Source organism: Girardinichthys multiradiatus, chromosome 13 (assembly GCF_021462225.1).
Source record: "Girardinichthys multiradiatus isolate DD_20200921_A chromosome 13, DD_fGirMul_XY1, whole genome shotgun sequence".
Taxonomy (NCBI): domain Eukaryota; kingdom Metazoa; phylum Chordata; class Actinopteri; order Cyprinodontiformes; family Goodeidae; genus Girardinichthys; species Girardinichthys multiradiatus.
Genome location: NC_061806.1, coordinates 22658263 through 22674531, shown reverse-complemented (window position 1 = coordinate 22674531; position 16269 = coordinate 22658263). Strand labels below are relative to the sequence as shown.

Genomic DNA, 16269 nt, shown 5'->3' with positions numbered 1-16269 from the left:
CTGTGTAGAAGTTTCATTTTTAAAAGGATTGCTCAAATCTCCGATGGTACTGCACCAGTTTATTGCATCAAATTGAGTGTTAGAGAAATGGTTTAGTTATTTTATGCAACACTTACTGACTCCTCTCTCTCCATAGGCCAGGTGAGGGGGAATAAGAAGCTGTCTTTTCTCTCCCACACACATTTCCATCAAACCATCCTCCATCCCTGGCACCACCTGGTTGGCTCCCAGAACAATGTTATATGTCTTTCCATAACTGTGTCTGAAACAAAGCAGGTAAAGCACACAATTGTAAACTATCTGTATTTAAATGTTCTCATATTTTCTCTAAACTTTTTTTTATTACTATGTCTATCATTATTGGATGATGATTTTTCTTTTCATTTTCATCTGATTTTGATTCTTTCTTTTAATACAAATCTCTTTTCAAAATGACAATTAATACTAAATTAACTGAGATACTTTTTTGAGCAAAGGAGGACTTTATTTTAGGCGCATACGTCTTGCCATTTTTAGCTTTGTTATTCCTTAGCATATTTATCTCGCCACCTTTAAAAACAGTGCGGCATTTAGACAGTACATGTCTTGCCATAATTAACCCTCAGCACCTGACTTGGGATTGTGTTTCTGGCCTAGATTGGGGCCCCTAGATCTAGTGTGTTATCACAAAGAATTATGCCTTCTTAGAAGCAGTCCGACATCTGTTTAAAGTCCAGACATTACACTTCCCGTTGCTATATCAAGAGAAAACAGCAGTAGTGAAAGTATACAGTGTGGTATTTTTAGTAGGACAGAATGATTACAAGAGTAAAAAGAGGAAATATATCCCTTTGGACTTTTAGCAAAAAAACAAATGAGTGATAGACAAACCTCAAGATAATCAAGCATACGATTGCTTTAATGCAATCCACAGAGAGAAAAAGAAAACACATGTACATGTAAATACCCACCCCCATTTGAAATTAGATCAGTATGTTTAAGGTATCTGTTGGAATAATTGTATATAGATTTATCTTACATTTGCTCTTCTATTTATCTTTACTATTTGACCTTTACAACCTTTCATGTTGTATGTGTAAGTAAACATGTGATGAGCTATTTTGCAGACAAAGAGGAAAGGCGGAATCGAGATGATGCAATCACAGTTGGGGACTCATCACAAAGACAACAGTGTCGTGGTGCGGCATTTTGGCTCCTAGTTCCTTTAGTGGTTTCTTTTCTATTACTTGTTATGGTCTTCTTATGAACATGATTATTATATTTGTTATTGTTTTTGTTCCCTTGTCTTCCTTGTATTCTCTAGTTTAGTTTCTCATTTAGCATCTCTGTGTTTATTTATGGTTTGGTATCGTGTTCTTGGTTACTAGTTTATTTTCTCTGTTCCTCCTCGTCTAGGTTTCCCTTCTGTTCTTTCTATTATAGTTCCTTATATTCTAGTTCTTCTTCTGGTTAGGACAGCTTTAGTTATTGTTTACATCTTGTTTTGTATTTATTAAGTCCTCACATCTTCTGCCTCATTTCCCTGTTTGGTTCAGTCAGTGTTAGTTTAGTTTTGTTTACTTTTTGTACTTAGGGTTTCTTTAATTAGATCTCAGGTTATGGTGTTCTTTTGTTCCCTCTAGTTTCTCTGTTTTACTTTAGCTAATCATTGTTCTTGGTTCTTATGTTTCTCTGGTTATTTAGCTGTGTCCTGGTTCCTTGATTCTTGTTGTTTTCAGTTCTTATTTAGAGTATTGTTTTGTTGTCATGTTTTCCCTCTGGATTTATGTTATGGTTTAGCTCTCGTGTTTCGTTTTGTTTCTAGCCTTGTCACCATAGCAACTATTCACATTCCCTCACTTTTCTACAGCCTGGTCCACACCTGAATTCCATCTCCCCTGATTTCCTGCCTCTCATTCTCATTGGTCCATACTCCACTTCCCTCTGTTTATAAGCTCTCTGTTTTCGTTTGTTCCTCGCTGGTCCCTTCCGTTACTACCCTGTTCCCTACCACGTCTAGGCTTTGTTTATGCTTCGCTCCTGCAGAGTGACTTCTTGTAAGTTTTTTGGCTTAGCACCGTTTGTACACCTGCAGTGTTTTTTTGCTATGCCTAGCTTTGTTTTTGTAAACATTAAGGATTTCGTCTGTGCTACGTTTTGCTTTGTTTTTTGGAGACATAAAGGATTTCGACTTTGCTATGTTTTGCAAAGACTTTGAATAAAGAAGAAAGCACTCATTTAACATGCAGCTGTCCAGCTCTTGCCTGCGTGTTGGTCCTTCCCTAAACCCCACTGTGACAAACAGTTGATTGTGTTTAGCAAAGATCGCACATATCTTAAGATTATAGATACTATGCAAGCGTGGTAGTACAGGATAATGGTGTGCATGACCTATGTCACATTGCTGCTGTTTGTTTTCCCCCACCCTTTAGAACAGCAACGTTCATGTAACTAGGGACCACCCTAAAGATAATAAAAAGAGGATTTGGCGAGATGTGTTTCAGAGTGGTAGAAGATTTGTAACTGAAGCACATCTCTGTCCGTTCTCCTCGCAGCGAGTAAGAAACTAATTCTCTTGTCTTTCTCTTCTTTTTTGTGATGTTAAAGGTATTTTAGGTTGTTTGAACCTGACGGTATCCATTAATAAGCCAACCTCACTGCTTTAGTCTGAATTGTCCTCCAGTACAAACACCACATGTGAAGTTTATAGGGTCAGAAATGGGCACCATAGCAGCAATTTGATCAGGAGTGCTACTTACTTCACAAAGTAAAGAGTTTCCCATAAGAACGAGTTGGTTTGCCAAAGTGTTCGGCCTTATCTGAAATAACTGCTGGATCTTGAACAAAGAGTCAAGTTGGCCTGAGAGCAGGTCATTAGAACTGTTTTCCATCTGGGAAGCAGAGCAAAGAGTCCATGCATGTCTATGTGAATACTGCTGTTTGGGTTTGTGGAAAGTAACACACCACACAAGAGCTAACGTCAACTAAAGAAATGAGAGTTGATGTTTCAATCCATGGATCAGATTTTTTTCGGTTTGTTTTGAAGAAGCCTAGGTTGAGTTTTTGTCACAAAAAAGGCAAAAACTTTAGCATACAATGCATCTGACTCGTTCATTTGTAGAAATATTTAGATAATACAAGCGGAGTGAGTTTTTTGTGAGAGGTTATCACTTATGCGAACCCGTTAGGGTATTTTACTGTCTGATGGACATAGTTTACATACGTGGAGTCGATGAGCGTCCCGTCCAGCAGGGAGCCGTTGTAGTGATATTTGATGAAGTCCCCCTTCTTGGTCAGCTTATCACACTCTTCTGGCTTGTAGGTGACAGTGACCTCGGTGTTATCTGACGGGTTGTGAAAGTCGATCATTTGAACATCAAATACAAGCACGGCTGAACCAGGGATCTTAGAGCCTGAAGGGAAGATGGTGTCAAAAACAAAAAAAAAGATAAACAATTTAAATATTAACCAACACACTCCTGAAAGATTTTTTATTTTAACTTTGATGACAATGATATTCATGCATTAATCAAATCTTTGAATAATTAATGTAAATCTATTTTTACATGCAGTTCCTCCTCTTAGACAAAACATTGTTAGACACTCAAAAGTTTTTCCATGTATTCCTGAAAATATTGACAAATTTTAAGAGATACTGTCGCTTTTGGAAGTGCATGGCTTACATCTGAAAGAGTCTATTTTCTCTCTAAATGATATGTTAAAAAAGGCTCAGACTGAGTATTTTGCTAATCGTATAGCTCTAAAGAAGAGAAACCCTAAAGCCCTTTTGATACAATTAAGAATATTTTAGCTTGTGATATTTCTCGACCTACACCAAGGCTGACTGCAATCAGTTTTTGGGATTTTTTGCAAATAAAGCTGCTGACTTAAAGTTGAGTATTTCACCTTCCTCCTTGCTTTATCAAGACTATCGTGTGGATCTTGTCCTTTATACCTGATCATTTATTGATTCTGTCACTTCGCAGGGCATAATTTCTCTGCTTGGCCATTTCAAACCAACTAAAAGCCCCCTTGATGTTCCCCTCACTAGCTTGTTTGTTAGTGTATTTGATTCCATCGAGCCCTGTTTTGTAAAAAGTCTTAATCTCTCACTTCAAATGGGCAGGTTTCCCAATCTTTTCCAACAGGCAGTGGTGAGTCCAATTTTGAAGAAATCTCATCTTGATCGCTCTCAACCCAACAGCTATAGGCCAATAACTTAAATCCATTTTGTGTCCAAGCTTTTAGAGTAATGTGATGTTTTTCATGTCTGTTGTCTTATTTCTTATGGGCTTTTTGAAGCACTTTGTAATTTTATCTGTGAAAGGTGCTACACAAATAAAACTGTACTTATTAACTTGCTTAATGTGCTGCAAAGAAGAAACAACACACACCCGTGCCCTCCTCTCCATAGGCGAGGTGTGGTGGGATGGTAATGGTGCGTCTCTCGCCAATACAAACTCCAATGAGGCCCTCGTCCATGCCGGCAATCACGTACCCTCGACCCACATACGTGTCATAGGTGTGATTACGAGAGTAACTGTTAAACAGATATTAGTGTCATTGTGAGTACATATAAACACACTGAAATGTCAAAAAACAAGATATCCTCATCATAATCACTTATAATTTTTCTGCAATATTTGCGCTTAACCAGTCAAAGACAGGACCACAGAAAGAAAGGTTTAATCAAAAAAATATATAAATTCCATATTTTGGGCTGAGTATATGTATAAAAAGCTGAAGAAGAGAAGGTTTCACAGGTACAGTGCCTTGAAGAAGTATTCACACCCCTTAAATTGTTCCACATTTTGTCACATTACAGCCACAAACTTCAGTATATTTTATTGGTGTTGTTGGAAAACATTTAAAATACTTAATAGGGTCTGCATTGCTATGCTCAAGATATTTGAAGATATTTCTGTATGTGTCTGCAGATTTCTGTACATGTCTGCAGATAACAACCAAAAGTAGAATAACAGGAAATGTTGTGAAAGTCGAACAGTCAGCTGAATGCCAGGTGTAAGAGTTCAACTGACACTCGATAAAATGTGTGTTTTTTCTTTGCAAATGTATACGCCTTGCTTTTGAATAAAAACCCTGTTCTGGGGAGAAAAAGATCAGAAGTGTTCGTGGTGATGCAGCTGGAACTTCTCCCCTGGCCGGGCAAAGAAACTGCGCAGTCTCTGTGTTTTCTTTTATTATTTAGTTTTACTAAAACAGTATAGCATATGACTTAGTTTTTCCAAAACAAACGAACACGCAGGAGTTCTGGGGAGCAGCTCCATCAGTGTTTTGTGTGACAGAGCAACACAAAGTGGAAGAAAAATGATACAGTGCTTTCAAGTTTTGTTACAGATAAAAAATAATATAATGTATAGGAGGCACATGTGTGTAGCTCTCTTTACTTTGATTCCCCTAAATAAAATTTGGTGCAACCAATTGACTTCAGAAAACAAATACACTGCTCAAAAAAATAAAGGGAACGCTCAAATAACACATCCTAGATCTGAATGAATGAAATATTCTCATTGAATACTTTGTTCTGTACAAAGTTAAATGTGCTGACAACAAAATCACACAAAAATCATCGATGGATATCAAATTTACTAACCAATGGAGGCCTGAATTTGGAGTCACATACAAAATTAAAGTGGATTCAATCGGATTCAGGTCTGGGGAACGGGCGGGCCAGTCCATAGCTTCAATGTCTTCATCTTCCAGGAACTTCTGACACACTCCAGCCACATGAGGTCTAGCATTGTCTTGCATTAGGAGGAACCCAGACACCCAGGTCCTTCTCAAAATATTAGCATATTGTGATAAAGTTCATTATTTTCCATAATGTTATGATGGAAATTTAACATTCATATATTTTAGATTCATTGCACACTAACTGAAATATTTCAGGTCTTTTATTGTCTTAATATGGATGATTTTGGCATACAGCTCCTGAAAACCCAAAATTCCTATCTCACAAAATTAGCATATTTCATCCGACCAATAAAAGAAAAGTGTTTTTAATACAAAAAACGTCAACCTTCAAATAATCATGTACAGTTATGCACTCAATACTTGGTCGGGAATCCTTTTGCAGAAATGACTGCTTCAATGCGGCGTGGCATGGAGGCAATCAGCCTGTGGCACTGCTGAGGTCTTATGGAGGCCCAGGATGCTTCGATAGCGGCCTTTAGCTCATCCAGAGTGTTGGGTCTTGAGTCTCTCAACGTTGTCTTCACAATATCCCACAGATTCTCTATGGGGTTCAGGTCAGGAGAGTTGGCAGGCCAATTGAGCACAGTGATACAATGGTCAGTAAACCATTTACCAGTGGTTTTGGCACTGTGAGCAGGTGCCAGGTCGTGCTGAAAAATGAAATCTTCATCTCCATAAAGCTTTTCAGCAGATGGAAGCATGAAGTGCTCCAAAATCTCCTGATAGCTAGCTGCATTGACCCTGCCCTTGATAAAACACAGTGGACCAACACCAGCAGCTGACACGGCACCCCAGACCATCACTGACTGTGGGTACTTGACACTGGACTTCTGGCATTTTGGCATTTCCTTCTCCCCAGTCTTCCTCCAGACTCTGGCACCTTGATTTCCGAATGACATGCAGAATTTGCTTTCATCCAAAAAAAGTACTTTGGACCACTGAGCAACAGTCTAGTGCTGCTTCTCTGTAGCCAAGGTCAGGCGCTTCTGCCGCTGTTTCTGGTTCAAAAGTGGTTTGACCTGGGGAATGCGGCACCTGTAGCCCATTTCCTGCACACGCCTGTGCACGGTGGCTCTGGATGTTTCTACTCCAGACTCAGTCCACTGCTTCTGCAGGTCCCCCAAGGTCTGGAATCGGCCCTTCTCCACAATCTTCCTCAAGGTCCGGTCACCTCTTCTTGTTGTGCAGCGTTTTCTGCCACACTTTTTCCTTCCCACAGACTTCCCACTGAGGTACCTTGATACAGCACTCTGGGAACAGCCTATTCATTCAGAAATTTCTTTCTGTGTCTTACCCTCTTGCTTGAGGGTGTCAATAGTGGCCTTCTGGACAGCAGTCAGGTCGGCAGTCTTACCCATGATTGGGGTTTTGAGTGATGAACCAGGCTGGGAGTTTTAAAGGCCTCAGGAATCTTTTGCAGGTGTTTAGAGTTAACTCGTTGATTCAGATGATTAGGTTCATAGCTCGTTTAGAGACCCTTTTAATGATATGCTAATTTTGTGAGATAGGAATTTTGGGTTTTCATGAGCTGTATGCCAAAATCATCCGTATTAAGACAATAAAAGACCTGAAATATTTCAGTTAGTGTGCAATGAATCTAAAATATATTAATGTAAAATTTTCATCATTACATTATAGAAAATAATGAACTTTATCACAATATGCTAATATTTTGAGAAGGACCTGTAGATTGTCCTCCCCTGTCTTCTTCTCCCCCATCCGGTGATCCCTTGTCCTTCACTAATTTATGACTTTGGACTCTCTATGCTTCACTCCTTAAGCTTGACTCCCCTCTGCTCTATGTACACATTCCAGTTACACACATAGATAGTTTATATATTCTACAATCCCTCTTTTGAGCTCTCATAAAAGAGTTCACAATCTAAAATGTCCTTCTAAAAATAAGTAGAAATAAATAAAAATATTACTGTACCACCTGTAAAAGAGAAAATCATTAAAAAACATGCATACATCATATTATGCGTCCATGAATTCACACTCCGAGTCCTCATCCACACAAAGTTAAATCATAACCTGGAAAAGATACAGAAACATCAAAATTTGATATAAAATATAAAATGTTTGCCAAACGGTGTCTTGTGGGGTGGGAGGGAAGCTCCACCACTCCCAGTGAGAGAGAAACTGAATCACTTCCGCCTCTTCTTCTGTCTTTGGGTTCAGTGTGGTGTCAACATTTACACACAGTATTTAAAGAGTATGTGGGTGTTATCTCAACTTAAAAGAGTTTGTGCTTTACGACCCTAAACCGTCCTCGGGTCAGGTGTAACAGACCATCTGCTGGTTCCTGAGACATCACCCAAAAGGAATGGGTTTTAACCATTAAACGTCTGATCCTGGTTTTTTACAGCTTCCTCCTTTAACACAGATGTTCTGAAGAAAGAGAGGAAACCTAAAGGTCATACACTGTGGAACACCTTAGAGCACTTAATATAAGGATTTCCATTATAACTTCTTTCTTCTTTATTCCTGATAAGCTTATCTAACTTCTTTTGCTCAGCTGTAGACAAGTTGCTGCTTCAACCCATAACACCACAGACGATGGCTGATGCCACCAGAGTCAAAAAAGGTCTTCAGGAGCACCCCCTGCACTGCCGCAAGATCTGTCTCAGCTCAGCAGGCCAAACAAAGGATCCTTTTGTAGTTTATGATGGGTTGATGTTTTCAACTGCCATTGTGAGAACACTTCAAAAACACTGCTGATACAGACTTAGTTGACCAGAGAAGGGTTTTATTTCAAACCAAGCCTGTGTTATGAAGTACAGATCTTGAGCACAAGAACCTGGAGGAATCTTAACCGATCATGAGACGATTTCTAACAATGAAAACAGCCATTTTTTATAGACATCCCAACTCACCCATGCATACATACGTCTCCTGCATCTGGATCTCGTTATCACTCAGAACAGCTTCGACAGAATATACAGGTCCTTCTCAAAATATTAGCATATTGTGATAAAGTTCATTATTTTCCATAATGTCATGATGAAAATTTAACATTAATATATTTTAGATTCATTGCACACTAACTAAAATATTTCAGGTCTTTTATTGTCTTAATACGGATGATTTTGGCATACAGCTCATGAAAACCCAAAATTCCTATCTCACAAAATTAGCATATCATTAAAAGGCTCTCTAAACGAGCTATGAACCTAATCATCTGAATCAACGAGTTAACTCTAAACACCTGCAAAAGATTCCTGAGGCCTTTAAAACTCCCAGCCTGGTTCATCACTCAAAACCAGAATCATGGGTAAGACTGCCGACCTGACTGCTGTCCAGAAGGCCACTATTGACACCCTCAAGCAAGAGGGTAAGACACAGAAAGAAATTTCTGAACGAATAGGCTGTTCCCAGAGTGCTGTATCAAGGCACCTCAGTGGGAAGTCTGTGGGAAGGAAAAAGTGTGGCAGAAAACGCTGCACAACGAGAAGAGGTGACCGGACCCTGAGGAAGATTGTGGAGAAAGGCCGATTCCAGACCTCGGGGGACCTGTGGAAGCAGTGGACTGAGTCTGGAGTAGAAACATCCAGAGCCACCGTGCACAGGCGTGTGCAGGAAATGGGCTACAGGTGCCGCATTCCCCAGACCTGGGCTACAGAGAAGCAGCACTGGACTGTTGCTCAGTGGTCCAAAGTACTTTTTTCGGATGAAAGCAAATTCTGCATGTCATTCGGAAATCAAGGTGCCAGAGTCTGGAGGAAGACTGGGGAGAAGGAAATGCCAAAATGCCAGAAGTCCAGTGTCAAGTACCCACAGTCAGTGATGGTCTGGGGTGCCGTGTCAGCTGCTGGTGTTGGTCCACTGTGTTTTATCAAGGGCAGGGTCAATGCAGCTAGCTATCAGGAGATTTTGGAGCACTTCATGCTTCCATCTGCTGAAAAGCTTTATGGAGATGAAGATTTCATTTTTCAGCACGACCTGGCACCTGCTCACAGTGCCAAAACCACTGGTAAATGGTTTACTGACCATGGTATCACTGTGCTCAATTGGCCTGCCAACTCTCCTGACCTGAACCCCATAGAGAATCTGTGGGATATTGTGAAGAGAACGTTGAGAGACTCAAGACCCAACACTCTGGATGAGCTAAAGGCCGCTATCGAAGCATCCCGGGCCTCCATAAGACCTCAGCAGTGCCTCAGGCTGATTGCCTCCATGCCACGCCGCATTGAAGCAGTCATTTCTGCCAAAGGATTCCCGACCAAGTATTGAGTGCATAACTGTACATGATTATTTGAAGGTTGACGTTTTTTGTATTAAAAACACTTTTCTTTTATTGGTCGGATTAAATATGCTAATTTTGTGAGATAGGAATTTTGGGTTTTCATGAGCTGTATGCCAAAATCATCCGTATTAAGACAATAAAAGACCTGAAATATTTCAGTTAGTGTGCAATGAATCTAAAATATATGAATGTAAAATTTTCATCATGACATTATGGAAAATAATGAACTTTATCACAATATGCTAATATTTTGAGAAGGACCTGTAGAAGAGAAGAACCAGAAATACTCCTTATTTGGATACAAGGAACTGTTGTACATGAGTGAGCCTTGGGGAGAGATCATAGCAGGGGTCAGGGTGGCACAAGGGTGAAACGGGTAAGGTTCTCTCGGCAGTTGCAAGCCGTAAAAGGCTTGCAGCTGTAGGGACCATAAAGTCCATAAAGCAATAAATGTCAACTTTTGGTCGTGGTATAGATGCCACAAGGGAGCTTGGCTGATTTACAACACCTGATGGAAAAAGGGGAGGCACAGTCAGTAAGCTTTGAAGTCCACAGTATAAAGATGTACTTGGAACTTGAAAGGACAGAGACAACTGGGTAAAGACAGCCATGCTTTGCTGAAAATCCATCTCTCTCTGTAAGGGCCCTTATATAACTTCTCTCGCCCTTACATAAATTTTCTCTTCTTGTAATTTTTCTTCATTGTGTTATTTTGTATATTCATTTTGCATTAGAAATAATTGGACTTATTATTTTCCAAATTAAACTTGTGGAAACGTACAACTGATCTCTGACTGAGGATTGTCCTTAGGGGTGCCAAATAAAAAGAGTCGATGAGAGGTGAGGACTAATGTAAGAGTTAACTGACGGCCAGTAAAGTTTTCCTACCTCGACACTACATAAAGTTCAAACTGTATCTGGGTACTGTATGTGTTACAGAGCTAGGAAAAACAGGAAGTGCAACAGATAGAGTGCGGTGAGCCTGCTCACACCATAACAGGAAGAGACAGTCTTCACAATAGCTCAAAAACTGAAGAACAACTCCTTGTAAGGAAACTGGCTGAGGTTATGACCTAGTCATCTGTGAACTGTGCAACTGTAAATAAATGTACACACCCCTATGAGACTTAATAAAACGAGCCTGTGCGGAGAGGGTGGTAGAGTTGTTGCTCGCAGACATTGGCTGGTGCACCCTCTCTCCCTTTGCAAAGGCGAACTAAAGCTGATTTTGTCTTGAGTTTTATATCTTTCTTTGGGCTTTACCTGCATCCAAATCAACGGACCCGGGGAAGCCGCAGTGGCTTCTACAACATACAGGTTGTAGACAGCTCTCCTTCGTCACACGCTCCTGTCTATGCAAGATGTTCTAACCACAAGGTCATGGATGGGCAGGACTGATAACACTGCATAAACACAGATTACTTCTAAGAAGCATAAAAGCAATTAGGCAATTGCAAAAAATCATTTCCAACCACTCCGTGCAATCATTTGTGATAATCTATAGTAAAGTTTGTTGTTGTAATGTGGGAAAATGTGTTAAAGTTAAAGGGATAGAACTAGTTTAACAAAGTCTTGTATGTTTTGCATTGACTTACAAACTGCAATGACTGAGGTCTGCATACAATGTAGACAAAACCAGGCTGGAGTCACATGCATGTGCAAAGAGAAAATAAAAAGAGTCTTAAAGCTTCAGTGTTTTTTATCTGTGTTATAAGCCATACAGGATGAACTGGAAGAAATAAAGCATTTAGTGTGATGTGTTTAAGCTGACTTTAAATTTTGTTTCTTTTTAATGTTCAAACATTTCCAATGCACAGAGCGATACTGCCACCATGAGGCCTTTAGAGGAGCAGCACATATTAAACAGGCAGTAAAACCACAGATTCAGGTTTTAGGGGTTTCTGTGAATGTAGACAGGAAAAATACAAACCTGGAATCAAAAAATGTCCCATCCAGGAGGCTGCCGTTATAGTGATAACGCACAAAGTCCCCCACCACTGTCTTCCTCGTGCAGGACTTGGGAACGACTTGATTAGTGACTGTGATTCCATCTCTGGGGTTATGAAGGTCCAACAGAACAACATCAAACACCAGAGACGCTTGTCCCGGGATGTCGCTACCTGAAGGTGAAGATGAAAAAAAAAAAATAATACACAGAAGTCGTTTTATTTATTTATTCTGCTGGACTGGGAACTTTCCAGAACAGAGAAATGCTTGTGTTAATTTTTTATTTGTTAAATAGTAAATATAAGCAACTAACTACCACAGCTAGTTTTATGTAATACAAATGACAAGCAAACACATGATGTAACAACATTTCATAATTATTTCAACAAGAAGAATGTTAATAGTATGATTATGTATTAAAAAGAGCCCACAGTGGTTGGAAAAAAAAAGATCCAGAGAGCTTCAGCGGTTTTGTGAGACTGAGTGTGTAGATAATTCAAAACCTGTAATAAAAACATAATTTAGGATTGTAAAAATCTTCGTCAAAAATTTTAATTCTGCAGATGAAACAAAAAAAAAGAAATAAATCTCCTTTCCTGGTTGATGCAGAGCCCTCTCTAAGCAAAATTCACAGGGTCTTACAAACCACCATTATTTTCTGTTTATCTGGGCCACATTTCATTCATTCATTTTTATTTATTTATCTATTCATTCGTTTTTGGGGTTTTTTGCCTCTAGGTGTGAGAATTTGTGTTGCTGTAAAAATGAGATGGGTTTTGCTTTTTAAATTTATAGTGAGCTTTTAAAAAAGCACACTACTAAATCGGTTTAGTTTATTAACATAGTTGAATGGACCTTGAATTAAAATTTTTCAGATATTTTTTTCACTTAAGATGTTTAATTCTAGGAAGATGTTTTCATGACTGTAGCCTGTTTTGTTGGCGACGTGTAATAGACTGCTGCATGTTCAGGAATCATCTAAGGAGTTTGGAACCTCTACATTAGTTTGGGAACTAATGCCACCCAAAACACCATCATATATAGGGGCCCCACAATTAGGGACCACTCTGGGATGGTGTTCCTAAGAAAACACAAATGCATAACATAAACAAGTATAGGAGCTTATTCTTTTATCTTTGTAAAACATATTTTTTAAAGTAAATCTCATTGTGAAAATTAGTTTTTGTCTGGAATCACATGGATGAATGATTATAAAGTCAGTGGGAGATTAAAATCCCAAAACAAAGGAAGGGCTAGAGTTAACATTTGTGGAGAAAAGTGCAACCAAAAAAATTAATACAAATGGTGCAGTGCTGATGGTGTAGGGGTTAAGCGTGCGACCATATACGGAGGCTACAGTCCTCGAAGCGGCTGTCCCGGGTTCGAGTCCCAGACCTGGCAACATTTGCCAAATGTCTCCCCCTCTTTCCTGTCTGCCTACTGTAAAAAAAAAAAAATATAGGCCACTAGTGCCAAAACAATTTTTATAAAAATGAAATTTTTTTCAAGGTGATAATGTCTGAAAGCACAAAGAATTAAAACCCTTCTCCCAGAAAAACATTTACTTAATGACAGGATGAGCAACCAGTCCAGTTCATGACCAAACTGAAAGATTATGGTGTGAAAAAAGGATCCATTGTGCAACACTGAACTGCCAGTGGCTGCACAGGAGAGCTCAAACCTAACTGATAAGGGAAATTGTCCACAGCTCAAGGAATTAAAAATTTAGGGAATTTTCCCAGTTTTCTTTACAAGAAAAACATTATCTCTCATTTCAGCAACTCAACTAGCTCCTGTTTTACCAGGATTTGTGTAAGTTAGGTGCCAAAACCTCAACTGTCTTCTCTTTGGTCTGATAAATTCAAGACCAGAGTTGCTGTCGATGCACATTGGGAATACCTGTGTCACACTTGAGGCATACATTACCTTACAAAGGTACTCATAACCACATTTTGTCACATTACAACCACATACTTTCATGTATTTTATTAGATCTTTACAGAATATACCAACACGAAAGTGGCATAAATGTGAAGCTGAAGTAAAATGATCCATGGTTTTTAATTTAATTTTAAAATACAAAATCTGAAATGTGTGGAGTGCATTTGCATTAAGGCAATTTCACTCTGATAAACCTAAATGCAATACAATAAAACCATCTGCTTTCGAAAGTCAATTTATTAGTAAATAGTCTACCTGTGCGTAATTTAATCTTAATATAAATCCAGCTGTACTGTTTCTGGCCTCAGAGGCTTGTTACAGAATATTAGTGAACAAACAACATCATGAAGACCAAGGAGCAGACAGGTCAGAGGTAAAGCTGTGGAGAAGTTTAAAGAAGGGTTAGGATGCAAATGAATATCCCAAAAGACACATAGCAACTTTGGAGGAGCTTCAGAGATTCACAGCTCCAGGGAATCTGTCAACAGGTCAACTATTAGTCGATAGGACTGATATTATTATAAATTTGTCCTTTATAGAAAAGAGGCAAGGTGGTTGAACTGTAGAAAGAAAACCATAAGAAGTCGTGTCTGTTGTTTGAAACAAGCCATACTGGAGACAGCAAACATGTGAAAGAAAGTGCTTTGGTCAGATAAAATGAAAATTGAACTTCTTGTTCTAATTCCTAATCAAAATGTGGCAGAAAATAGCTCCTTGAACTCACAATGCCAACCGTGAAACAAAAGGGTTGCAGCATCTTGCTGTGGGGCTGCTTTTCTTTAGCAGAGACAGAGAAGCTGGTCAGAGTTTATGGGAAGATGGATGCTGCTAAATACAAAACTGGCAGAATAGCTGTTAGAAGCTGCAAACAACCATTAGGTCACCTTCCAACAGGTGACTAAGCTAATGGTTATTTAAAGTATATTTATGTGGCCTAGACCAAATATAATCCTAAATTCTGACTTGAAAACGGATGTTCAGATATTTATCGTCCAATCTGACTGAGCTTGAGCTATTCTGTAAAGAAATATGGGCAAAACAATTCAGCCTACAGATATTTAAGCCTGGTAGAGACATACCCCAAAAGTAAATGCAGCACAACTGAAAAATGGAAGGGAATCTTTCTTTTCTGAGATCATCAGCAAAAACTTTAACAATGCTCGTGCATTATTTGCCACGGTCAACAGGTTAACAAACCCTCCTGTAACTATAGCATCTGAACTCCACTCTACCAGGCCCTGCAATGAATTTGCTAACTTCTTCATTGAAAAAACCCAAAAGATCAGAGGGGCAGTCAGCACATCCACATCAACTCTAGGACCAATGTTGTCTCCAAGTAGAACTGATTGTAACAAAATTTCCCAATTTCACCAAATAAACTACAAAAACTTAGAAGAAATTGTACAGCAACTAAGCTCTTCTTCCTGCTGTCTCAATGTTGTGCCCACAGATTTCCTTAAGAAAGCTTTGCCTGTCATAACATCTGATTTAACACAAATAATAAACACGTCCCTTTTGTCAGGTGTTTTCTCTCAGGCCCTGAAAACAGCAATTATCAAACCTCTATTGAAAAAGAGCAACTTGGGCAAGCTGCTACTACAGAACTACAGGCCTATATCAAACCTCCCCTTCATCAGTAAGATTATTGAAAAAGCTGTGTTTCAACAGTTAAACAACTTCCTAACAACGACTAACCGCTTCGATGTCTTCCAGTCAGGCTTCCTGCTCACCACAGTACACAGACTGCTCTTATCAAGGTGTTCAATGACATCCGTATAAATGTAGACTGTGGAAGAACCACAGTGCTGGTGTTATTGGACCTTAGTGCAGCATTTGACACTGTTGATCACTCCATTTTATTAGAGCGCCTGGAAAACTGGGTCGGCCTTTCTGGTACAGCACTAAATTGGTTTAAATCCTACTTGAAGGACAGGGATTTTTTGTGTCAGTAGGTAACTTTACATCAGAGACCACAAAAATCACATGTGGCGTTCCCCAAGGGTCCACCTTCCTCCTATTCAATATCTACATGCTCCCCCTAACAACAACGTAAGTTATGATAACTATGCAGACGACACACAGCTATACGTTACAATGTCACCAGGTGACCATGAACCCATTCAAGCGCTGGGTAAATGCTTAGAAAAAATCAATGCATGGATGGGCCTAAATATTCTTCAGCTGAATCAAAACAAAACTGAAGTAATAATCTTTGAACCAAAGGAAGAGTGTTTAAAAGTTAGCACACAGCTTCAGTTAATACAGCTAGAAACCACCAGTCAGGCTCGAAACCTGGGCCTAGTAATGGACTCAGACCTGAACCTTCAGAGGCACATAAAGACAGTAACAAGGTCGGCCTTCTATCACCTAAAGAACATCTCCAGGATTAAAGGACTAATGTCTCAGCAGGACCTTGAAAAACTAATTCATGCGTTCATCTT

The 16269-nt window shown here is 39.3% G+C and overlaps 1 protein-coding gene across 2 annotated transcripts in view; it reads right to left on the bottom strand.

Annotated features, from left to right (window-relative positions):
• The window catches only part of fkbp9 (FKBP prolyl isomerase 9), a 37535-nt gene that overhangs the window by 8958 nt on the left and 12308 nt on the right, over positions 1–16269 (bottom strand). For both annotated transcript variants that reach the window (XM_047384654.1, XM_047384653.1), the window contains exons 5-8: positions 11871–12060; positions 4374–4519; positions 3203–3392; positions 117–262 (exon numbers count right to left, since the gene is read on the bottom strand). In XM_047384654.1, coding sequence (XP_047240610.1) covers positions 117–262; positions 3203–3392; positions 4374–4519; positions 11871–12060 — 672 coding nt within the window. The remainder of the gene's footprint in view (positions 1–116; positions 263–3202; positions 3393–4373; positions 4520–11870; positions 12061–16269) is intronic.